The sequence below is a fragment of the Opisthocomus hoazin genome, chromosome 6, assembly GCF_030867145.1.
Source record: "Opisthocomus hoazin isolate bOpiHoa1 chromosome 6, bOpiHoa1.hap1, whole genome shotgun sequence".
NCBI lineage: Eukaryota > Metazoa > Chordata > Aves > Opisthocomiformes > Opisthocomidae > Opisthocomus > Opisthocomus hoazin.
The window spans coordinates 9,429,734-9,455,658 of NC_134419.1; the positions used below are offsets into that span (position 1 = coordinate 9,429,734).

General features: G+C 47.1%; 1 protein-coding gene across 3 annotated transcripts in view; it reads left to right on the plus strand.

The window, feature by feature from the left end:
• The window catches only part of LOC104334200 (AGBL carboxypeptidase 4), a 1,001,604-nt gene extending 984,351 nt beyond the window's left edge, over positions 1–17,253 (plus strand). For all 3 annotated transcript variants that reach the window (XM_075424527.1, XM_075424528.1, XM_075424529.1), the window contains 2 exons: positions 685–781; positions 14,636–17,253. In XM_075424527.1, coding sequence (XP_075280642.1) covers positions 685–781; positions 14,636–14,759 — 221 coding nt within the window. In that variant the 3' untranslated portion in view covers positions 14,760–17,253. The remainder of the gene's footprint in view (positions 1–684; positions 782–14,635) is intronic.
• Positions 17,254–25,925: the final 8,672 nt, after the last annotated feature.

The following is a 25,925-nucleotide window of genomic DNA, read 5'->3' on the forward strand; positions in this document are numbered from 1 at the left end:
TGTGCAGCACCTGCCTAGCGTTGGGCTCAGGGTTAGCTGGAGGAATTGTGGCTATCGAGAAGAGCCCCCGAAGTTACTGCTGACCTCCTTAAGGTGATCTTCTGTCCTTCCAGTTCAGTGCTAAAATCACCATTTCAGGTCCTGAATACAAGAGAATTAAAGAGCGCTCTGTTCTCCCAGGACAGTCTTCGGGGTCAGTGCTAAAGGTTTGGAGGGCTACAGCTTTAATCCCAACCTCGAATTTGTACACTGCTCCGTGGCTGGTTCATACCATGACATTGTTGACCTTGTTTCCTGGATACAAGCACAGAAATACTGCCTGTATCCAAGCATTTTTAGGTAATTATTTTCCCTGAACATGAAAATTGGAAGACCCCTTTGGTCTAGTGCATTACTTTATGACAACCACAGGGATCTGCAACCAGGCGTGGGGAGAAAGGGAGATTGTTTCCTCCTGTCTGTGGCTTTATACAGCATCTGCCTTTGAAAACAAGAAGCAAACAAGATGACCCCCACCTTATCTGCTTGCGTAAGTCATTTTGCCTGAAGCCTGAGCACTGTGGGATGGTTAATGTAAAACTTGCTCATGCATCAAATAGCAGTAATTTACCTTTAGACTCCGCTTTTTTATTATTATTATTTTTAATTATTTCAGAAAAATGCTCCTTAATTAAAAACTCACAGATATGAAGCTTGGAAGAAATGTGGCCAGGACATTCTTGGATTACTACAGGCTGAACTCCTTGGTGGAGAGACCACTAGCACCTACTCCTAAAAGTCGGTAGGTCAGAAAGCAATTTCTCTTGCTTTAGCAGGGCTGCTTTTTTAATACCTTTCATGACTAAACTTCAGTACTAGTGCATTATGGCTTTATAATAAGCGTGCTAGTCTAACTGTGCTTATTTTATTGAAATTCCATTCGGAAATAAAGCATTTATGATCAGGAAAGATACCTGGTTTATGCCTGAAAAAATATTCAGGGGATTTTGGAGATATTGATATCTTTCCTGAATTCTGTCTGCTGTACACCAATCTCACACCAGTATCTTTAATGGACTTACCCTTCATTTATCTCCTGAGAGTGAGAGGAGAATCAGACTTTATTTTGAAAAGTTTTAATTCTGGAAGTGAAAACTTTTTCAGTGCTTCAGAAAATTACTTGCAAGCCTGTGCTAAAGGCAGGGTTCTCCATCTCGCCTTGGACCTGCTGCAATGCTGTCAGCCAGATGGCAGGTTCCTTCTGCCAGTCCGACTGGGACCTTTTACCTGGGGATGCCCTCTCTCCATAAGTCCTTACTCCAGCCTTATGACCAGTTTCGTGGATGCTTGTTCAAAAGGAAGTCTTTTTGGACATGAAGTAAGGCACTGGTGAGTGATGTACAAATGTGTGAACACAGGGTTTGAAATGCCCAAGCTCGAATCCCTGCAGTGCTGCTGGTCCTCCTTCTCATGTTGGCCAATTGGTGTCCTTTTGGTGTCTCTTAGCTTGTGTGAGGAGCAGGGTAGATCCCATGAAACCATTTGTTGAAAACCATCATTCCTTGAACAGGCAAAGCTGCGTAGTAACGTGAAGGGGGGAGCAGAGCAGGAACTAGAGCTCTCGTTTCATGGAAAACACCATATTCAGAATTTGCCTCCATTCTGAGAGAACAATAACAATGCCTCCAAACCCAAAATTTCCAATTAAATGTGCCTGGGCCAAGTGGAATGTTTCACTTGGGTTTCAACTCTTAATAGCACAACCAAATATAATCTATATTTTGCAGTGGAAAAAACAATTCCAAACTGGCAAGGGAGGCAGCTGATCCCTGAAATTCACTCCCTTCTTCTCCCCACTTTTCCCCCCCTTAAAAAAGTACCTGTGGGAACTGTTGCTCATTTGCAAAGGAGCGCTTTCCTACTTTAGATTTTCTAGTGATGCATAAGATGGATATTACAAATATCAGCCCAAACCATGGAGCAATTGCTGGAGTACTTTCTGCAGCCTTTAAAAATTCTCTTAGTGCAACCATTCTGGCAGTTCCTTATATACATCGTCAGAGCCAGCCTGACTGCATTAGGTATTTAAATGCCCTGCATTGAGTCCGTCTCCCTTTCTCTGTTCGTGATCTTGACACAACAGTTTAGGCTGGCTCAAGGAGGATTGTCAGCGCTGCAGTTCTGAATGCTCTTATCTGCAGAGACCTGCAGGGTTAGCAGAGAAAAGCATCCAGCATCTTCCTCTTCTCCGGAAATTGAATGTATCATTTCTCTCAGACTCCCAGGGGCTACAGCCTTCAAGGCTAAAAACCCACAACTATTGCTGAACCTAATTACCACCTGACAGCAAAAGTGCTTTTCCATAGCATCATTCAGTTACCTCATCAAAAGGAATATTTGTTTGCTTTCTTCATTTTAAATTAAGGGACCACTGTCAGTAGTAACTGAAGCATTTTAATCTCATCAGATATCCATGTTCATCTCTATAGAGACAGCCACGCCAGCAGGGAAAGATACACATCTATAATCGGGTTGCACATAGCAAATTTCTCTCATTCCCCCATCAGAGTCTAATGGGGTGAGGGATCTTTTGTTTGGGGAGTGCTACTTTACAGTAAAATCCTAAATACGGTAGATATTCAGCCCAAAGCCAACAGATGGTTAAGGAAGAGGTTTTTAAAGATTCATGTTGTTAATCTCCTGATAGCTTTCAAATACTGGCGTTTCCCTATAAGTAGATAAATGCCTTCTATTTGTATCCTGGGCTTTGTCACCTGACATTTGATCAGAGCCAGTATATATATAAAATGCACATCAATGAAATGAAATTGTTCTTTGAAGCTGTTGTGTTAACTGAAAACCTGTCCAAGAGAATCTTGCAAACTGCTGGGAAACAGAAGGGAGATGGCTGTGGCTTTAAATATGCCTTGGCTAGGCAGTGGCACTAGGAAAGGACTGGAATATGTAAAATGATACTAAATATCTGTGTAATCAGGACTAATTATATGGCATGGTTATTAGCTTGAAACAGGACATGTTGTGCCCACAGTTTATGAAAATATATTAAAACATTACCAGATTCCACACACACATTGAAAGAAAGCTGTAGCGTTAATAAATGTGTAAGGGACAACTAATTGTCTGCTTTGTCCCAGCCTACTATGGGCAGAACAATTTCTGTTTGAGGGAATTAGCGCAGCCAAGATGTATTATAACGATAGCCCTGGAAAAAAACAACAACCTGCAACACTTCCAGAGCACATCGGACTAAAGGATCTTAAAGAAGGAAATGTTTATGTTGTTTTCACCATGTTGCAGAGAAGGAAACCGAGGCACAGCAAGGGACAGACAGTCCTGAGAGTCAGAAATATGGCCAGGACCCAAACTCAGGCACTTTTTCAGCATTTAGTCCACCCATTCAGGCTGTCCGAGGCCATCCTAGAGCATAGGCACTGGGGGCAGTTCAGTGGGAACTGAACTAGGATCATCTGGGGCAAGAGGCAAGAACCGATGCAACCAATGCTCTCATTGCAGAACGAAGACAAGAGGCTGGGGCTAGGTTACAGTCCACTATTTCGTATACTCTTGCAGCTTATTTCAAGAGGTAAAGAGAAATAGCTATATCTGTATAAGGTGCTTATGTGCCTGTATGTGAGTCCGCCTGGTCACCTGGCCCTGTGGTTAAATTTCACCTGACCTTTTCTACAGGAGCCCCTGGGACCAGTGTCACCTGCAGATGGGGCATTCAGCTCCTCACTGGGAGCTGGCTCCACCGGCTTCCCAGGAGGCCACCATGAGTATGAGTGCAGGGCTGGAGCCCTCAAGCATCTGCTGAGCCTGCTGGGGGGGCACCGGGGGTGCTGTCTTTTGTCCATGAGTGGTTGGGCGCTAGAAATTAATCTTGAACCCATTGTTGTGGTGGTGGTCTCTGAAGGGTTGGGGTGAGCTTGGGTGTACCCAGCTCTGCACTGGGCAATTCTGTTCCGTCCCAGCATGTCTTCATCAGCAAGAGGAGCTATTCACCATTGCAGGCCATGGTAATCCAGCTTAGAGGCTTCTGCTCCCTCTGTAACTGAAGGAACCTCTGAGCAAACCTCACAGGTTACTCTCCCGTGCACCCTCCCTCTCACCACAGCTCACCCAGTCCCTCACAGGACTCAACCTTCCCCCGGAAGCCCAGCCCCATGGCCATGCAGCACTTCCCACAGCCTTCTTCAAGGTCAGGACTTGTTTCAAACAGTAACCCCAATGTGTCCTGCAGTCCTCATCATGGGAAGATCCCATGATCCCAAACAAACGCCGAGTTAAGAAAGATAATCTCCGTTGCTATCAGCATGCTAAGCAATTATTTTCCTGAAGGTGATGTGTCTGCAGCAAGATAGGAAAGCATCAGTGACTCAGCTGGGGAGGGCAGGAAGGTTAGAATATTTTCATATGTGAGCTAATGAATTAAAAGCCTTGCTGAAAATGCTGGACGTTTTCTGAATGAAGCTGTTAGGCCTCTGAATTTCTAACAGAGTAAAAGAGACCTCTGTGCAGCCTACAGAAGCTGCTGGAGATGAGAGCGCTGCCACTTTGACATGCTTCAGAGACACTCAGGAAAGCCCGTCCCAGACACAAAGACATCTCTGTAAGGTTGGGTTAAGTGGGCACAGAGCAGGAGAGCACAGTACAGAAAAGGGCTGTTGGGTGGCAATGAAGGTTCATGCCCTCCCTCTCCTCTTGTTACTGTCCTTTTTTCAGCTGCTTGGTGACCAGCAAATTCTGCTCCCACTGCACTCACTGGAAAGCATTTGAGTGGGGCTCCCTTTGATGCTGCCGGTGGCACAGGGACCTCTTCCTCTTGTTGGGTTTCATCTCTTTCTACTTGTGCCAGACTGAAGATTAAGATTGCTTAGGTCGCAAGAAAGGTCCTCCACTGAAATCTTAGGTAAAAGGCGAAAAATTTGTAAGAGCTCAAGAGAAAGCAGAGTACAGCTGTTACAGAGAATAGTTAAGGCAGGAAAACAGAATTTTTGCTGAAAAATTTGCAAATGTCGGTCACCTTGCACTGCCTTCAGTCCACCCCTTTGCCCATATCAGCATTGCTCTGTTCTTTCACTCATTGACTGCACAGCAGAGCCCTGCTCCAAGGCAGCATCAGCAGAGGAACTGTTGCCTCTTTAACCACTTACATTTTTTCTTTGAAAGCCACCAGTTCCGTGTTTCCTGTTTTCTGGACACAATGGAGTTCAAATTATAGAAATGCTGAATACTTACAGCTCTGGCTGAGGTTAGGGGAGCTGGGCTTTGAACAGACACAATGTGGGTACCCTGAAAAATCCAACCTGGGCCTTGCTAGTGGAGCATTCTGCAACTCCTGTCAGGACCACCTCCTCCTGTAGGTAAAACCCAGGCTCTCTGCTCACAGGGGTGTTGGAAGAGAAATTCCTTCCTGTGTGGGATGCTCTCAGTCGCTGCACCAATACACATGAGAGGAAAGTCCGGAGGAAGATGAAAAATCCTGTCTAAGAGCAGGGATTTGATGGCATGCAACAAATAATGCCTGGGGCCACACACCAAGCAGAAAAAAGACAGAACAAAATATTGACTGGCCCTTCATTAATTGCCATCTATCCATCGTGCCCTGAATGAAACAGCAGTCTTGCTGAAGAAAAAGTAGGCTGTGATGAGGTAATTAAAGACCACATCAGAAGGCATATCCACCAGGAGGCTGAATTAAAATTGCTCTGACAGCCTTTATTCTGGCAATTCCTCCTTTTGCTGCTTGACTTTGCAGCCGTAATGATGATGTATGAGCTCACAGCTGCATATCCAACAGGCCACATAGGCCCCCGGGACTATCCTGTCATCCTCAGAGGTGATGGGCACCATTATCTGCATCACCCTGGGTGGAGCTGGGGAACGTCCTCCTATGTATGGGCACAGTCTGACAGGAGGCACTTCTGCCAGCACAACTCAGCCTTTCAAGTTTTAAGCCCCATCTTGACACTAAAGAGCTGTGTCCAGAGATTGTTTGGTCTTGCGGGCTCAGACTGATGCCACCCCACGGATCTTCTGCTTTCTGGCACGTGCTGTGCACGGGTCCTCCTGTCTCACCAGGTCTGGGATGTTCTTCCCAGTCTACCTCTTGCTGTCTTTCAGAAACACTCCTCTCTACACTTTTGTCTTCAGGATTTTTGACATTTCACCAACATCTGGTAGTGCCTTCTCTGACCTGGCCATGACCGAGATGAGAGCTGGGACTGAAGCGAGCTGGGAGTGAAGTCACGTGTCTGCTTTATGTAGCTGGCTGCTTCTTGTCAATCTCTAGGGGCTCTGTTTGCTGCCGTCCCCAGCTCACTTCTCCCACACATCACTTGTCATCTTTTTCCCCACCATTTGCAGTGGCTAAGAGAGGACAGCAAGGCAAAGTCTAACAAACAGAAAAAATAAAAAGTGGATGTTCTAGCAAGAGCTATAAATTTCATCTGGGCAACAACACTCTAGACCAAATTTTATCTCAGTGCAACTGAGATCTGAAATACTCCACAGCTTCCAGGGCACAGTAGCATTGCAATGCTGTCAAAGTGACAGAAAGGAAAATCGGGCACCTTTTCTTTTTTCCCATGAGTTCTGTCACACAGAAGATCTTGCTGGCCGTCTTTGAGCCACTCATCCTTTGGGCTCTGGTGACAGGGCATAGGCATGTGCTAGTCTAGGAAAATATAGCCCAGTTAGCAAACTGGTTTTAATGAAATGTCTGTGCAGGCCAAAGAAACTACACTTTCTCGGACATGTGGGCAAGGAGGTAGCTCAGATTTCAGCTGCACATTTCAGCCACACTGAGAGGCCACCACTGTTACGAAGAACAACTTCAGTGTCTCCATATTTTTTTACTTCTTTCTAATCATTACAAAATAAAACTGAGTTGGGTCTTCCGGGATAAGTTCCCTAGAGCAATCCTGAAGACATTTGCAGGTCTGGCCATTCCCCTTGTCCACAGAGATACGTGCAGGCTCTTCACCTCCCCAAGGCCACTTGTAATATCAGCAGCTTACTCTGCTACACCTCTGAGGGGGTGAAGGGACTCCCAGAGAGTCCCCAGGGCACCAAAATGGTGCCAGTATCATAAACACTACTGTCAATGCCTCTTGAATTATGCAAGAAATTACACAGAAAAGAAGATGTGGTGCCCTATAATGGTGTCACTTCTGTAGGGACAAGTAGGACCAGACTGTATTTAAAAGTCTTCCTCATGTTACTGGCAGGGCTGGTCAGGGCGGCACCGGTGCATGATCCTACCAGCTAGAGCAGAAACTCCACCTCGCAGCCGGAGCCTGCGGGCTCTCTTACCTGGCTCCCTGCATGTTCAAACAGTACAAAGCTCATAGGAGTGTCTAAAAACCTCTTGCTTTATCCTCCCACATTGGCCGATGCTCCTTTAAAAGGAAAACTTAAAAAAAAAACCCTGAACTGCTGAGGAGTCAAACAATTTCAATCTGATTTCCAGGGCTGCAAATTGCATTACTAAATGGGAGCACTAGTATGATTTAAAGGCAAATTATATGTTTTGCCTCAAAAATTAATTTTTGTTTTTCCCCCCCTTCTCTATCGGTAATTATAATCTGTCAGCTCACTCCCACACACGTCTGCAGGTTTTATGCAACTCTTGCTACTTGTAGCTGTCATTAAAGAAAACCTTCCAGGTTTTAAATGGTGACACATTTGTGTGGGTTCATAGAAAACGCTCCATTTGCAGAGTTTGGGGATATTTGCAGTGCTTGGGCAGCTCCCAGCAGAGGGCTCACTAAAATACCACATTACAACAATTACCTTGTCAAGCACTTGGGAACCAGAGTGCCGGCTGGAAGGATTTTGCCCTGGATTTAAGCACACACACACTAAAGCACACGCAAACAGCCAAATACACCTCCAGCTCAGTCCTGCTTTCAGACAATTCCTGAACAGACGGTGTGTAAAAATACTTCAGCACTAGCCGGGGGAGCCAGTGTGCCTGACGGGTGGCCCAGCAGGAGAAAATAATCTGCATTACTGCACGAAGTAGATTGGGTCCATGTTAACAATCCCTTTCAAAACTAAGGTGCTGTCAGCTGATTTAATTTAATTTACTCTACCTTAATTTACTTTTGGAAATGAGCTAAATGAGTAAATTGAATTATGGCTCCTTTAACTCTGAAGCAGCATATCCACATAGGAGCTTACTGTGGTTTCACTAATCAGCTTTACATTTACACCCTAAATGTATTTGGATTAGCTCTCACAGGCATCCTCATAAAGAAATGCCTGGAGATACCCACCTGCTTTTCTTTTTCTTCCTTGGGCTTGCTGCTCTGAGGAAGCCAGGGCTCAGTGAGCAGATTTACAGCATCTGTGTTATTTCATGCCTCACCCCTGTCTGGACTTTCCCTGTATTTCTAAAGAGCAGGACAGAGCTCTCTTCAGAGACAGCTGCTCTGGGTAGGGTGGGTTGACATGGGTAATGTCTGATGTATGTAGCATGTTAATCCCAATATCATATTGCTAATCTGAGCAAGCTCAAGAGACTGTCATTTTCTGCTACATCTCATCAGGTAAGTGCAACCCATTATTCTCCTGCTGCTCCTCAGGAAACACGGGGACAGGAGACAAGACAAAACCTATTCCCATCCTCTCTGCAGCTTTCTGCTCCAGGGTCAGTAAAGATACACAACGATGGCTGGGTCTGAGCCATGTGCTTTGCTTGTAATTGTGGCTACTTCTCCTTCTCTTGTGTGATGATGTGGTTCCGCTTACAAGCTAATTATTCCTGCCTCTGTGCCCTGTCTCCTCAGTGAAGCAGGTATGCCTTGCTGCAGTGAGCTGGGGCAGGAGGGCAGGAACTGTGGGGTGGGTGACAAGCAGCAGGACCCCTTCTGTGGCAGAGGGAGAGACATCTGCAAGGTCTCCTGGGCAGCAGGCTCTAATACGATGCCTTCTCTATAAGAAGCATGGACCAGCCCCTGAATTCCGAAAGGTGCAGCCACAGGGTAAGGACCTGATAAGGTTGCCAGATGGTGCTGGGATTCTCCATGCTCCAAACTAGTGGGGTTTGTATGGCTCAGAAATCATGATCTGATATAATAGGTGGGTGGTCATCCGGCAAGCGTGAATTTCTCCTCACTTTCTAGAAATAGGCACTGGTGACCGCTCGAAAAAAAAACAAACCTCAAGTCTGTGGTAATGGCCGAGGTTTTCTGACCTTTGCTCTAACATTTCAAATTTGTTTTTATTGCTTCTAATTGGCCTTGCTTTGGAGCACACACATTATCTAACTGCCAGGGCACTGGCTGTCATTATCTGCTGGGCCATTTGATTTGTGATTTTTACGTTTGAAACTTGTCAGACATTCCCAGAAAATACTGTGCTCCCCTTACAGTGTCAAATATGGGCCTGGTTAATTGTGCATCCCCGAGAGTGAAGCATTTGAAGTAATCAGACATTGATTATTTAGCCGCAATGGAAACGCATCTCCTCTGTATGGAGGGGAAAGTGTACAAAATTAGATCAGTAGATACATGATAGCAGCCAGATTTCTTGGTTTCAGGGATCAGAGGTTAGCCATTTTCCAGTCTTGATGATTCATTTTTGATCCCACTCACGTGGCTTGGATAACTTCGTTTTCTCCTCCCTTTGCAATTTAAACATAGAATTCTCATCTATTCTGGCCCTCCTTAATATGCTGGCTGCAAAGTCACTAATTCAAATCTATTGCTCCCCACCTCAACTTGCTCCACCTGATGGAAACAAAAGTCAGGACATGTGCGTGTGAAAGAGCTCAAAATGCCTCCATGGCACAAGCGTGCTTATGGCGGTGGCTTTGTAAAGCTCAGCTCATCTAAAACATTAGCTGGGCTTTTTGAGCCTGCCGATTCATTTAAAGACCTTTAGGGTTTAAGGTTTCCTAACAATTAGAAATCCAGATAAATTTGGTTTAGATGTGAACATGTATACTACAATTGGCATAGATGTATATAGGGCTTGTCTTCCTGCAGGCAGGCTGAAGTGCTACAAGAAAAAATAGGACGATCCTCATTTTACAGATGTGAAAAAGCACATTGCTGGGAACATCGAGATGTTAGAATTATCTGCAGTATTCAGATAGAAGCAATTTTGCTGCTGAAATCACAGGTTGGCATTTTTATTCCCCTGGGGTTCCATAACTCAAAATTGTGTTGAGATCAAGCATGTAGTGGTTTGGGGTTTTTTTTAGCTGTAAAGGTGAATGTATTCAGATTATTCAAGTGGTGATTTTTTGGATGTACAATTAGTCGACTGAGAGATGTGGTATAAATTTGGTATTGTAATTGCTGTGCCTCTGAGATTTCAATTTGCAAAACAGTTTGTATGGCTGCAAGATTAACTGTTGTACGTGTGATGAGTATGCAGCACAGTTGTGGTTTGATCATGACTGTCTGTTAAGTGGCTGTATGTCCAAAAACCTCACCTTGCCACAAGCACCCAGTGTGAACAGCGTGGTCGATACTCATGATGCTTCAGTTCAGTAGATAGCTGGATGGCTGCTAAAACAGGCCAGTGTCTAAAAATCCCACTTGTAAGTGCTGTTGGTTAGCTGGGATTTCCTTTTTTACAGAATCACAGAATGTTCGGGGTTGGAAGGGACCTCTGTGGGTCATCTAGTCCAACACCCCTGCTAAAGCAGGGTCACCTACAGAAGGCTGCACAGGACCTTGTCCAGGCAGGTCTTGAATATCTCCAGAGAGGGAGACTCCACAACCTCCCTGGGCAGCCTGTTCCAGTGCTCCATCACCCTCAGAGGGAAGAAGTTCTTCCTCATGTTCAGATGGAACTTCCTCTGCTTCAGTTTGTGCCCGTTGCCCCTTGTCCTGTCACTGGGCACCACTGAAAAGAGTCTGGCCCCATCCTCCTGACACCCACCCTTGAGATATTTATAAGCATTTTTAAGGTCCCCTCTCAGCCTTCTCTTCTTCAGGCTAAACAAGCCCAGCTCCCTCAGCCTCTCCTCATAGGACAGATGCTCCAGTCCCCTCATCATCCTCGTAGCCCTCCGCTGGACTCTCTCCAGTAGCTCCTCATCTTTCTTGAACTGGGGAGCCCAGAACTGGACACAGTACTCCAGATGGGGCCTCACTAAAGCAGAGTAGAGGGGGAGTAGAACCTCCCTCGACCTACTGGCCATATTCCTCCTAATGCGCCCCAGGATCCCATTGGCCTTCTTGGCAACCAAGGCACAGTGCTGGCTCACGGTCAACCTGTCATCCACCAGGACACCCAGGTTCCTCTCCACAGAGCTGCTCTCCAGCAGGTCCACCCCAAGCCTGTACTGGTGCATGGGGTTGTTCCTCCCTGCCCAAATCTCCAGCCTGTCCATGTCTCACTGAATGGCAGCACAGCCTGCCAGTGTATCCACCACTCCCCCCAGTTTGGTGTCATCAGCAAACTTGCTGAGGGTACATTATAAGTCTTCATCCAGGTCATTGATGAAGAAGTTGAACAAGACTGGGCCCAGTACTGACCCCTGAGGGACACCACTAGTTACCGGCCTCCAACTAGACTCAGCGCTGCTGATGACAACCCTCTGAGTTCTGCCATTCAGCCAGTTCTCAATCCACCTCACTGACCACTCATCCTGCCCACACTTCCTGAGCTTCTCTGTGAGGATGTTATGGGAGACAGTGTCAAAAGCCTTGCTGAAGTCAAGGTAGACAACATCCACGGCTCTCCCCTCATCTACCCAGCCAGTCAAATCATGAAAAAGGAAGGAGTTTTATGACTCACTTTTATCCTCTTTGTGTGTCAGGTAATATATTGTTTCCTTCGCTTTCAGAGAGGGGAATGGGAATGGCTGCTCTAGAGCACTGGCCGAGCGGGTGCGGAGAAGCCAGTGTCTGTGTGGAGAGCCAGCCCCAGCGCGGCCGGGAGCCGAGCCCTGGCCCTGGGAGCGGGCAGGCTGTCAGCAGGGACACGGGCAGTGCTGTTGCAGCCCCAGGGCAGGGGATGCAGTGACCGGCTGGCTTTCCGATGTTGTGCGTGATTCTCCGCTCGGTCCACAGCTGCTGCTGTGTTTGGGTCTCCAGCGCTGTCTAGGAACATGTCAATGTAATTATACACAGAATGAGAGAAACCACTTGTTCTCACTCCAGTGCGCCTCTTGGGTCTCCCTCCCGGGGTCCCAATTTATTTATTTTTGTCTCAGTGTTTCTCTTTAAAATATCACTGTGCCTCAGGTCGGTGACTGAACTGTGGAGATGCAGTAGATGCTGAACGGGTGGCAGCTGTGACAGCAGTGGGGAGGGCAGGCCTGGTGGAGGCAAAGCCTCTCAGCCCTGTGCCCCATGGCTCCTATGTTATTAGAGTTCTTTTAAAATGTATTTTTAAATCTCTTTCTGCAAATAAAAGCAGAAGCACTGACAAACCCATGCCTGTGTGGTGGAGAAGGCAGGTTTCTGTGTCACTCCGGCAGGCAGGTTTAGAGGGGCCCAGTTCCTCAGTGGTGAATCAGAGTGGAAGGATCAGGAAACCTGGGTTTCCATCCCAGCTCCTTTCCTTTCAGTTCACCAAGTCCGCTGCATGGCCCTCTGTCGGCCACTTCAGTTCTGGTGACATGTCTGTGTGAACGGATAGGTCCTCCCCTTTGTAGTGTTTGTGTCTCCATATGAACTAGTACAGCCTGTGTCCTCAACTGCCGTCGCAAACACGGATAACTGATACTCGAGGGAGCAGACTGAGTGCTTAAAGAGTAGATCAGGCACAAGTAGAGGACCCTTTCCAGCTGTGTCCTGCCATGGCAGTGGTGGGTGAATGACCAAAATCGGCAGGGCATGGCAGGTACTGGGGAGACCAGGAGCTGCCCGAGTGGGAGCCTGAAGGCTCATCCGAGCCCTTGGCTGGTGTGAGCGAGGCTGACAGCGCAGTTTGATTTCCTTCCTCGGGATGGGAAAGGATAGTCAGGTTCTGCCGCTTTTACAAAGGAGAAGCCATCAGCAGTTATGTCTGCTTTTACAGCCGCAGCACAGCCAGTTTGGTGAGGGGAGGTAACACACTCTGCCAAGATCAGTGGGAGACACAGCACCACGGGGATGGAGCTTGGCACGTGCAGGGGCTGATGATGGCTGCTCAGAGCTAATGCCGTGTGGGGTGAGCGTGGAGGGACCCCACTCTCCGCAGGCAGGCTTGAAGGGCTGCTGGGCTGCCAGCAGGCAGCCAGGGGCTGGTTCCTCTGGCTCCCGGTCCCCGCATTTGGCTCAGAGGCACCCATGCAGTTCCAGTGTGACCTGCTTGTGCTGGAAGGGGCTGCGAGGTGAAGCTCCCCGCTCTGGGATGGCCAGGTCTCCCTGACCTGCGAGGGACGGTGCTGCAGGACCCACACCCCTTGCCATGCAGCCTCTCGTCAAAGCGAGGTCTCTGGGTGCAACGGTGCGAGTTCTGCCACTTTTTCCCCAGGCCTGGCTCTGCCCAGCAGCTGGACAGACCAGTGCTGAGCTTGTCCAGTCGCTTGTGCCCCTCTTGCTGTGAAACACAAGTGTGTCAGGACCCGGAGGGAGGAGAGATGGCGAGAGCACTGGGCTGTGAGATGGGGGATTTTTATTAAGGCCTTTGAGCAAAGAGGCTATGTAAGTAGATGGAACAGACATGTTACAGTATTAACTGATTAATAGGGATTTACTTTTCCCTAAAGTAGCAAACATCCATCGTGCACACTGTAAACACACACCCAGCAGCACCTTGTCTGTGAAAGCAGTGAGACCTGTCAGGAACCAAAGCCTTACAAAGCAGGTCTGCTCCCCTGGACAAGCTGCGGGAAGCCAAAGAGCTCTTTCTGCAGTGCCGAGTTGTGGTGAGCTCAGTTCGTAGCCTGTGAACTCCTGGGGCATCACTGCAAAACTACTTTGTATTTAATGTATAACTCTGCTCCTTTGGAGGTCAGCTGTTAAACTCCCAGTGCTCTGAGGACTGCAGCCTGAAAGGTGTGCTGGAAACACCACACTCCGAACCATAGTGACAATGCAAGTTTTCCGCGACCACTAGATTATTGGAGTTAACAGGCATGGTGAAACAGCAGTAACACATCGGGCTCTTTGAAGGCCCTGGTCTGGGTGCTGGAAGCACTGGCATCATGTGTCGGGCGATGGGTGCTCCCCGGCCACGCAGCGGGGGTCTGTCACTAAAGAGCTTTGAACACTGCTGGCAGCGAGGGGCAATCCACCGACGAGCAGAGCGGTGAACCCAGCTGCCCCGTGAACAGCATATGCCCCAGAAGGAAACACCCACAGTGATATCAGGGCTGTTAATGAGCAGAAGCAAAGTGAAACCTTTCAGGCACTTGGGGGCTGCAGTGAGAGGAAAACAGCAGTAAGTGCATTAGCCCAAAGGGAAGCAGCAGGGCCCTTCTCTCAGAGAGCTCAGAGCCAGCGCAAAGCCCTTGAAGTCTCCTGGAAGGACTAACCCTGCTCTGGCCAGAGGAGGGTGGGACCAGCTGGTCTTTAACCACCCCTAATTTGTCTTGAGCTGCCAAAGCCTTCTTTGCAGATGCACTTCACTGTGAGACTTTACACATGGCTTCTCCTCAGAGCACACCCCGCACACGGCTTACCTGCTGCTGAAATGCCGCAATGTTTTACAATATCTGTGTCCTCTCTCTCTCTTCCTTTGGCAGGAAAGAAAAAACACCACTTTTTAAATGCACTACCCAGCGGGGCCAAGGGAACAGCCATGCTGGTGGTAAGCCGGAGAAGAGGAGCCAGGCACATCGAAAGGACCAGTCTCTCTCCATGCAGTGAGAGGAGAGGAGGGCTGGTCTGTGGAGCGAGGTGGAGGAGCACGCTGGGGTCTGGAACCAATGAGGTTTCTCTTTTTTTGCCAGACAAGTATTTATAAGATAAAAAATAGTCCAAGGGCAAAAGAGGTAGACGGAAATTAGCTAGAAATTTTACTATTGATTCTTTTTCATTTATAGATGGTAAATCAATTTCAGGGCTCTTTTTTTTTTTTTTTTTTCCTTCATCTCTGGGGAAAAAACGAATGACCCAATAGATCTACAGAAATCATTTGCGGTGGCTGAAAAGCTGTTTGTGAAAATGAGAAAGCCTCCCCTTCCTCCACCAGCCTTGCTCTCTCTCTTTAAAGGGGTAATCCATATGACGAGCTAATGAGGGAGTCCTGGCTCCCCTGCCGCACCATGTGATGTCTCCCCTTTTAGTGTCAGGCTCAGAAGCTCTTATGCCAATTGCATGTGCTAGCCCTGTTAGCTTGCATTAAGAGAGCCTGATAAATAGCTTCTGGGAGTCAGGCAGGCGCTCCTCTGTGTGCCGTTTATCATCCACTGCATGGTTAGGCTTTTTGCTCTTCTATCAGATCATTTTAGGAGAGGAGTCATATGAGAAACGTTACTCTCAGGCTGCAGGCATGAAACTCATTGCAAGACCTACAGGCAGGAACCACGGTCCTCCAGCAAAAACTGGTTGGGGTCTAGAAAGACTGGACTTCCCAACAGATGTACAACTGAGGCAGTGTGAGCTAGGGGCAGTGCTGAAAGGGATGAACAAACAGCGTTGCATCACTGCTGTAAGAAATCCCAAGTAAAACCTCAGCACCTTCCCATCAGAAGGACAGCATGTGAAATCTCTTCTTGAAGCCACTGTCATTAGGCAGCCTTGTCTCCTGTGTTGTTTGCCCAACTGAAACATCTGCCAGTGATGAGCATTTGAAGCATGAGGCCAGTGGTTCTCAAACTGGAGTGTAAAAGATGGTGACCCTGAGGGGGGAAGCCTGAGTGTCTCCCAGTGGATGGGAAGGGAGAGTGGAATTAGGAGTGCCTCCTGCCCACCCATCAGAAGCCTTGGGAAGCAGGTTCTCTTCACTCTCTTCTCCTAGGAGTTGGATTGCAATGGTGGGTTGGAGGAGAGAAGGTGCCAAGACCCAGGGGACAGAGAAGAAAAGGATGAACCAGTCCAAGGGTGAAGAGAGACATGTGAAACAAGACAGAATGAGCTACTCTTGGTGTGGGGTGGCTCGAAAAAGTAGTAGCACCAGACTTTCTGTTCTCTAGTAAAAGAGCTGGGTTGGTTGCTCCTCTCCTCTTTCCCAGGACTTGAGCACCATGATCTAAGAACAAAGTCAAACTCAGCTGAGTCCTCACGCTGGCCTGTGTGTGAGAAGGACACATCCTGGGGATAAATGACAAGGTATGAGAAAAACTGAGAATTATAGGCTAAAAGAGACCTTCCAGGTGACTCAAAATTACTGTCCCTTGCAAAAGTACCCCAATTCTTCAGCAATGGCGACCTGGCTGCAAGGCCTGAGTGTGACCAACACTGAACAAAGGTGTGATCCTAGGAAGAACTGAAAGCAGCTTTGGTTGCATTCATGCAGCCAGGAAGCAAGTAGGCCCTCATATGTGCTCGTCTGTCTTTGAATACAGTTCCCACATCTGTACCTCGATGGATGGCAGGGAGTTCTGCATAAGGTCCTTCAGGTCTTTCCCACACAAGTACACGAAAAGCAAGCAGGTTCAAGGCTGAGGTCTGTGTTCTGTCTCAGGACCTCACACGCACTTCTGGAGCCCCATCACAACAGACCTCCTGTGAGCCACTGGCACATGGTTTCAATCCACTTCATTTTACTGCAGCTAGAAAGAGTGAGCAGGTACAAGTCAGGACAAAAATTTGGCTTTGCATGCCTCCAAAACAGGACAAGCTACTTGGGATCTGACAAAACTTGAGCTGATTGTGTCTGTGCATTAGACACCCATTAGCTGGGTTTTTATAGTTTCTCTCTGATAAGGTGAGCTTGGTTGAAAATAAGAACAAGATATGCCTCTGGAAGGAAAATGATTTAAAACACCAAGCAAACTTGATACTGTCAGTATTTCAAGGTGAGGGGGTTAAACTGTGCATGTTTTTAGGAAGAATAAAAATACCTTTATATGATGAATTCCAACGCATCCAAAAGGTATAGTGCTGGCTCTTCGTCTCCAAAAGCAGAGTAATGAATAGCAGTGACAGCGTGATAATTAAAATGACCTCTTGGAGATATGGATTAGAAGGTACGCAGAGGGGGGATAAGTTCTCCTTTGAAATTATCTAGAACTAATTTATGACTATCGTTGGGTTTTATAGGGTTTTAGTGGAAGAATTTCAAAGTTGGTTTACTGGGGTGATAATGTTCCTTCTGCATATTCATTGGAAAAACACTTGCAGAATTCCTCCTTATTTCTTTTTAAATGATTCTATGTACACACATATATATCAACTGAGAGAGTTTCAGGTATTTGCTTAGCTGCTAAAAAGTCTGCTCTAGAAATATGAATAAAGCGATAAAAGCAGCTGGGGAATGAGTGTGTTGTTTCATTTTCATTCCTTCCCCCTCACAGGCCCCCAGAGTCACTTCAAAAACAAGATGCGGGCAAGCCGTTTCTGGGAAGCTCCTGTGCTGCCCTGCTATCAGTTGTCAGAGGCTCCCGATATCTGACTTGTAAAAGTCTGTCTTTTAAGTTTAGATTTAATAACTGGATCTTCCTGGAAATCACTGTCTCCGCTTCTTACTTGTCTTCTGTCACCTGTATCTGCCTCACAGCCTGCAATTGCCAGGACTTTGTGTAGACCTAATGTAGACTGCTCATCTCTGCCAGAGATGCTTCCTTTCTGCTGAGATATCCCAAGCTTTTAGTTGGATGGAAAGGACAGATTGGAGACAGTTACCCATATGGGAAACGATGACATCCCATTTGTCAACTCCCATGCTGGTAACCTTCTTCGCATCCTCTCCACCTGCCTAGCAATACCATAACATCCAAGCATAAGGTTATCTGCCAGGAGCATCTGCCTTGCTCCTCAGTTCGGCAGCATGCCCATTCTGGAGCCCACCCTCTCCATCCTTGTTCCAGCACGTCATGTTCAAACTCTTTGCTCTTGCCTCTCATTTCACTCATGTCTCAGTTTGTCTCTGGCACCTCCTGGTCCACTCACAGCTACTCCTACCCACTCCTTCCACCCCGAGATCCCGATCACGTCTCCTCTGAACCCTATAGGCAGAATTGACTCTACAGTGCTTTCTTCAGAGAGCTTCCTCTGCTTTTGGGGTTCACGAATAACCCATGTTTCTTGAAACTTCTCCCTGACCAGCTGGGGATGGGACCCTGGGGCCTTTCACTCTGGGGTCTTCGCTTGCACGATGAGTGCTTACGCTTTGGTGTGGCAGAGTGTGCGTGATGTGCACACACCATTTCACATATTCTTGGGGAGATTTTCATGGGTGCTGAAAATATGAGACCTTTTGCTCCTAGTCTCTAGTTCACTTTCCTCCCACGTGAGCACTGAAGCTCTCCTCCACCTAAGCAGGCAAATCCTGCTTCAGAGCCTGCTTCTGGCCTGCCACAACCCTCTTCTTCCTGGAGAAGATGAGCTGTGTCTCAGATGTAAGTAATATACATATTGTATACTCTGCTGTTATTCTTTACTCATCACTTGTGTCAGGTCCAAGGTAAGGTAACCCCAGGGATTTTTCAAAGGTTAAGAAACCAATATGGGTCCAAAACTGGATGTCTAATTTGACAGATACTCTTTAGATCAAAGGCGCGTGTTTATCTGAGCACGAGCGGAGGGCTCTTCTTGTGGGGAGCCCAGAGTCCCCTTGCATTGCCCTGCCTGTTTCCACTCTCTGCTTGGGGAGCTGGAGGGCCCTCCCTTGGAGCAGTAGCAATGTATTTACCTCCCTTCGTACAGGACTGGGTGATGAATATTAAAGTTCCAAAATTATCTTGTTTTCTGTGCATTCTGCTCTCCTGACAAGAAAATCCCACTACAAACCCCTGCACAGGCAGTCCAACTGCGGTGAATTGGACCCTCACTGTGAGGGGATTATGTATTCTGATTGGGGCTGCGTTTGCAATTATTTTCTCTGCCACACTAAAGACCTTTACTGCAGAGCTGCAAACCAGTTATAGGAACATGAAATGCTTTGACTTCTTCACTAGGGAAACATTAATCCAATCACAGGTTATGTCCATTACAGACTATGGCAATATTGTATACAGGAATTCCCAGGAGAAGGTTCTACAAAAATTGGAATCTCTCTATAACCATGTTATGAGATTTACTAGTGTGGATAAAATGGGCAGAGTTAAAATTACCAGGCTGGCTATCTCTAAAAGACAGGTGAAGTCTGCTGGCTATCATTGCTTCATAATATTACAAATGGAAAAGCCCTGAAGTAATTGAATAACACATCTGCTGAAAAAACCTTGTGAACTGCTTTAACCTGAAGACAGACTGCAAGGAAACAATGTATGTACAGCGCCTGGTTAAAAGGAAAATGATGCTTTCCTTACCTGGTGCAGCAAGATATCGCAAAGGCAGATATAGATTCTCTCTTTGCCTCCTAGATTATAAGTGTGTGTGTCCTTTATATATTTGTGTGTGTGTTTGTGTCTATCTACCTCTTTTCACATAAAAATAAGTTAAACCAGTTTCCCCAGCAGCTGGAGGCATAGTGCTGGGGGTAACAATTCATAAGCAGAGCTCTCTGCTTTTCCTTTTGTATTGGAGGTTGCTAAAAATATTTGACATGGCTTGCAAAGGAGCTGATTTCTGTCCCCTTGAAGTCTTCCTGTCCTTGTGCAGAAAAAGGTTTCAAAGCACTTTGCTAGAGTTGATTAAGGTTTTCCCTGTGCTTAGTATCACTATTCAGTGGTCCATAGCCGCGGTTTAATAGAGAGCAACTTCACCGGGTCTCTGCCAGCCCAGGGCTGCAAGGCAGAAGTGTGCTGATGCAGCGGGTGCAGTCTGTCTGTGTGAGCAAGCACACCCCACACGCCCTGCTCCGAAGTGAAGGATGACCCACGGTCTGCCGGCTGCCTTGGGAACACCCTGTAGATGCAATCGGGTCACCTTCACGTACGGAAGAGCCAGGCTCGCTGGAGCCACGCATTCCAGACCCAGCAGAGCTGACCAACCACCGTCTCATCCGTTCTCTGCAGGTAAGCACGCTATGGACCGGGCTTCTTGCTGTACATGAGAGGGGATTTCAGATCAGACACAATACACCCTTCTGTGGTTCTGCCTGGGTGTGGAGGGACATTACTCATTACATCATTATTCATTATTCATGTTCTTCTCCATCTGGTAGCTCCAAGCAGAGATCCAGGGGCACCTCACATGAACTGCACTGCAGCAGCAAGGCAGTCGGGGGCTGTCATAGCTGGTTAATACAAGGGGGGGGGGGTGATTTATTTCCCATTTCATGCATCCCTCCACAGCAGACTGGCACACGTGGAAGGAGGACACACTTTTGAGAGAGCGATTCTGGAGTGGTTTGAATCCTCCTGTGGAAGGAACACAGAGGAGGCCAACGGCATGAGTACTCATGGGCAAGGTATGTAAAAGAGCTTTGAAAGCAGCCATCCCCCCCCCCCCCCATGAAATTGGTCATTAAGGAAGTTCTTTATTATTGAAAATGTAAAAAGAAATCCAAATTTACAAAATGCAAAAGTGCTTCTTTTCCGGCAAGGCTTGAAATTTGCTGTCTGGAAGCAGTGGGAACAGAAACCATCCAATTCTAACCTAAGCTGCAGTATCAATAGCCTGGGTATATACAAAGGAATGTTTTCCTACCAACTAGTGTTTGGAAGAAAAATAAAGTACTAGAGCAAGTCTTGCCATTGGGGACGACGTCTTTGTCACAGTCATGAGGGAGCCAACATTCTCCTGTGAATTGCCCGTTACATACCCAAAATTATACTGAGTATAAAGAGTCCCCTGTTCATTTTGCACATTTAGGGCTGTCACCTCTGTACTTTCAGCCTAAGCAGCCTGACGAAATGCTGCGGATTTGTACACATTTCCCCTCAGTGCTAGGTGAAAGTGGGGGAGTTTTTTGGTTTTGCTCCCTGTGTGTTCCACTAAGATTACTGGAGATTGCTCTGTAGCGTTCATGACCTGTTTTAAGGCCGGACGAAGAAATTTCCAGAGGTGTAATTCTTTTAGGCCCTGAGTGCTACCCATGTTGCACAATGCAGCTGCGAGATGCCTCTTTACAGAGCTGTGCTGCCATAAATGATGCGTCCGCTTGCTGGTGTGCACAGGGTGGAATGCGGAGCGCGATCCTGTGGGGAGACAGTGGCTTTTTCTGGCAAATCCATGTTGTACGTAGCACTTGCATTTCTTTCTCCCCCAAGGCAAATTCCTTTTCCCTCTTGGTCGGTCACAGCCTCGTCCCACTCCCGAAGAGTCTGAGCACCTGATCCTGAGTCACCAAGTGCAAAACACATAGCATGTCCAGAGAGGCTTGACTAAGACGTAGGAGGAACAGGGGAGAAAAAAAAAAAGATGGCGAAGCACAATTTAACTTTACCTCAGAAAGATGGTTAGAGCACAGAGGTGCTCTTTAGCATGGGGATGGCTTTTGCAGAGCTTGTGGTTCAGCACTAAGGGTTGGGTGAAACCTTTGCTCCTTTCAGGTGAAGAAGAATTTTGCTATTGTTCTAAATAAAGACAGGACTTCACCCTGGAAATCCCGAATGCAACTCTCAGCTCTTCCATGGATCTGATGTTGCAAGATTTAGGATAAGGTGAGGAATATTTCTTTCCATGATTCATCTCTACCATCCAAAACCCCATGATAATTTTACCTTATACTAATATATACCTTTTTGCCATGTGAGGAAATACCCATTTCTCACATGGTGGCCCAAGACTCAGGCAGCTGAAATGAGTTGAAGCAGGACAGAAATGGGTCAGAGAGCGCACGAGGGAAGTGAATGAGACTCCACAGCTGAGTCACAGCAGCCAGCTGAGTGATGGCAGTGGGTGCTTGGCTAAATCATCACAGATGCTCCCAAGGCAGTGTTGGCAGAGAATAAACAGTAATTAATAATGGCTGTTAAATGCAGATATTACATGCTTCTCAACCTTCAATAGGCACAAGGGTTTTTGCAAAATACTTCCTTTTCTGTCACTCTCACACTACATGTTGAGTGTTGAGTCACCTCTTCCTGAACCGAGCTGTCGCTCAGCCATCCTGAGACTTCCCAAACCATTCGTTGGAGGATTTCTGACTGAAATAGCTGTAAACATCACAGTCCCCAGGTTATGAGTTCATCCCATGCCCACGGTATGACTGAGGGATCTCTGAGATGACAGAGGTTGTGTGGAAATCCACACAGAGAAGAACCACAGCAAGCCCCTGCCACCTGCTGTAATGAGTGTGGGTGCCATCTTTTGGGGTAAATCTTGTTCACCCAGGACAACCTCCAGATATCTTTGATGACCAATCAGGATTTCCTAAGCTTCCTTGCTCAACTTCATCATCGTTTCAAGATTATTACATCCATGTAGCCCACAAACAAAAAGCTAAAAAGAACATAATTTCATTTAGACAGAGATGGTTAGCCAGAGAATTTCTGCCATGAATGACAACTGTCCTCCTTCCTGATACAGCAGAAGTGCAAGACATAGGGATAGTATGATGCTGCGTTAAACTGGTCACAGCCAAGTTCTCACTTCAACTTTGAGGCATGTGGTATTTGAATGAAACTGTTCCCTGGTGTCAATGCCATTTTTGAACAATTTAAACTTTAAATTTCAAATTTGTAACTGGATTTAGACCAGCCTGTGCATGGGTTGGAAAAGAAAAAATCTATAATTTCCATTGATTTAGAAAAATGGCTGTTTGCACAGCATGGGGCCAGGGTGGAAGCCCCAGGCCTGTTTTGAGCTAGCATGCCAGGTAGCATGGGACATGCCAGGTTAAAAGGAGGACACAATCTGGGAAGGGGAACCTATATTTGGAAATCATCAAGGGCCATCAGAGCATCTAGTAATGGCCAAAGTAAATTTGCCTGGTTTTTTTTTCCAGCCTCCTCACTCTTTCAGTATCCAGATGTCTGCTGTTTGTATAAAAATGTGTTTGTACCCCAGTCAGCCACTGTAGGTTCAAAACACTGGACTTGACCAAAGACACAACTGAGAGGGACAAAGAGATGCATATTGCTGCTTCTTTGACATGAGTTTATCAGCAGGTTTGTGGTCAGCATCCTGCTTGCATGTTTCCTTGATATGGAGAGGATGCCTGGGGATAGCAATAACCCCCAGACCTTTTTGTAATCCCTTACTCTTAAACACATGTAGGCCAAAACCTCTGTTACTGTGAGTCCTCTGGGTGAAGAGCTATAGGTGATAATATGATCACAAGCATATGTTTCAGCAGTGATACAGACTAGCCTTGAGTTCCTGTACTTGAGCAGGAGACTCACATCCAACATAGCCCTTGGCTGCCCCACAGCATTTTCTTATGCTGTTGGGAAGATGGGATTGCTGTGTGTTTTTGGAGAGGAGATTAATCAGTGGAGCTGAACGCCACTAACCCCTTGTAACTGCCTGCCACAAACCTAACTAAGCCTAACAGAAAGAAGCAGCAAGTGGTCTCTGGTGTGACGATGGACGGCAGCCTGTCATAGCCCACATGGACCACCCACCCTGGCAGGGACCAGGCTGCTCACCGCGAATCAGGTACGTCCCACTCCCTTCTGGGCCAGCTCTGCCATCAGAAAAACAGTACAGTCATAAACGGAGCCACGAGGCTCATCATTCGTCAGCACCACTGCACTGATGCCAGTGCAGAATAGCAGGAAAGACTCGATCCCCATGTACTTTTAAATCATCAATCTAATAAGTACCCTGGATGATAAGATGTAATCTTTTAAATGCACTATGGATTTCTTCCCTGAATTATGCATGATAACATCTTTAGGCATGAACTTTATTTTTTTACTGAAGGAGCTATCTTTTGGTGGTGGTGGTGGTAATCACTGTGTTTTACAATTCAGCAGGCAGGCTCGGGGAAGGCTCCCTATTGCTAGGATGGTGCCAGAGCGTCTCCAGGAGATATGAGGCTGTTAACCCTCTGGTTCAACAAGCTGATACTAGACTCCCTAGAATCATAGAATGCTTTGGGTTGGAAGTGACCTTTAAAGGTAATCTAGCCCAAACCCCCCCACAGTGAACAGGGACACCTTCAACTGCATCAGGTTGCTGAGAGCCCCGTCCAACTTGACCTTGAATGTTTCTAGGAATGTGACCTCCACTACCTCTCTGGGCAACCCATTCCAGTGTTTCACCACCCTCACTGCAAAAAATGTCTTCCTTATATCCAGTCTAAATCTATCCTCTTTTAGTTTAAAACCATTACCCCTTGTCCTATTGCAACAGGCCCTTCTAAAAAGCCTTTCTTCATCTTTCTTACAAGCCCCCTTTAAGTACTGAAAGTCTGCTCTAAGGTCTCCCCGGGAGCCTCCTCTTCTCCAGGCTGAACAGCCCAAACTCTCTCAGCCTTTCCTCACAGCAGAGGTGTTCCAGCCCTCTAGTCATTTTTGTGGCCTCCTTTGGAACCACTCCAGCAGGTCCATGTCTGTCCTGTGCTGAGGGCTCCAGATATGGACACAGGACTCCAGGTCAGCTCTCACCAGAGTGGAGTAGAGGGGCAGAATCACCTCCCTCAACCTGCTGACCACATTGCTTTTGATGCAGCCCAGGATATGGTTTGCCTTCCGGACTGTGAGCGCACATTGTTGGCTCATGTCCAGCTTTCCATCCACCAGTACCTCCAAGTCCTTCTCGGTAGGGGCGGCTCTCAATCCCTTCATCTCCCAGCCTGTATTGATACCAGGGGTTGCATCGACCCAGGTGCAGGACCTTGCACTTGGCCTTGCTGAACCTGATGAGGTTCACACAGGCTCACCTCTCCAGCTTGTCCAGGTCTCTTTGGATGGCATCCCATCCTTCTGGCGTGTCAACTGCACCATTCAGCTTGGTGTCATCTGAAAATTTGCTCAGGGTACACTCGACCTCGCTATGTCTTTGATGAAAATATTAAATAGCCCTGGTCCCAGTACGGACACCTGAGGGACACCACTTGTCACCAATTTCCATTTGGACATCGAGCCATTGACCACTGACTTCTGGATGTAACCATCCAACCAATTCCTTATCCACCAAATAGTCCACCCATCAAATTCGTATCTCCCTGATTTAGAGAGGAGGATGTTGTGAGGGACCATGTTGAAGGCTTTACAGAAGTCCAGACAGATGACATCTGTTGCTTTTCCCTTGTCCACTCATGTAGTCACTCCATCACAGAAAGCCACTAGGTTGGTCAGGCAGGACTTTCCCTCAGTGAAGCCACGCTGGCTGTCTCAAATCACCTCCCTCTCCTCCATGTGCCTTAGCATAGCTTCTAGGAGGATCTGTTCCATGATCTTCCCAGGCACAGAGGTGAGGCTGACAGGTCAGTAGTTCCCAGGGTCCTCCTTTCTATCCTTTTTAAAAATGGGCACAATGTTTCCCTTCTTCTAGTTACCAGAGACTTTACCTGACCTTTACATGACCTTTCAAATATTATTGAGAGTGGCTTGGCAACTACATCAGTCAATTCATCAGGACTCTGCGATGCATCTCATCAAGTCCCATAGACTTTTGTACGTTCAGGTTCCTCAGGTGGTCATGAACCTGATCTTCACTTACAGTGGGAAGGGCTTTACCCCCCTGATCCCCATCTGTGGTCCATCAACTCAGGAGGGGTGAAGAGAGAGGCTGAAGGCTGAGACAAAAAAGTTGTTGAGTACTTCAGCCTTCTGCTCCAAGCAAAAATAGCCAAAGCTCATGTTGAAAGAGATGAACAGCGGAAAAGGGAATGAATACTAGGATTTCAAAGGTAACCAGACAAATTCAGATCAAATCTCGTCACATGTACTCCCCATCTGGGGCTCACTGATTGCTCAGGGGTGTATGGGGAACACAAGAGGAAACAGGCACCAATTAAAACAAACAAATGAAATTCCATCTGAACGCAAAACACTTTTTAACTGTGAGGGTGGTCAAACACTGGAATAGGGTGCCCAGAGAGGCTGTGGAGTCTCCATCCCTGCAGATATTCAAAACTCAGCTGGACATAGC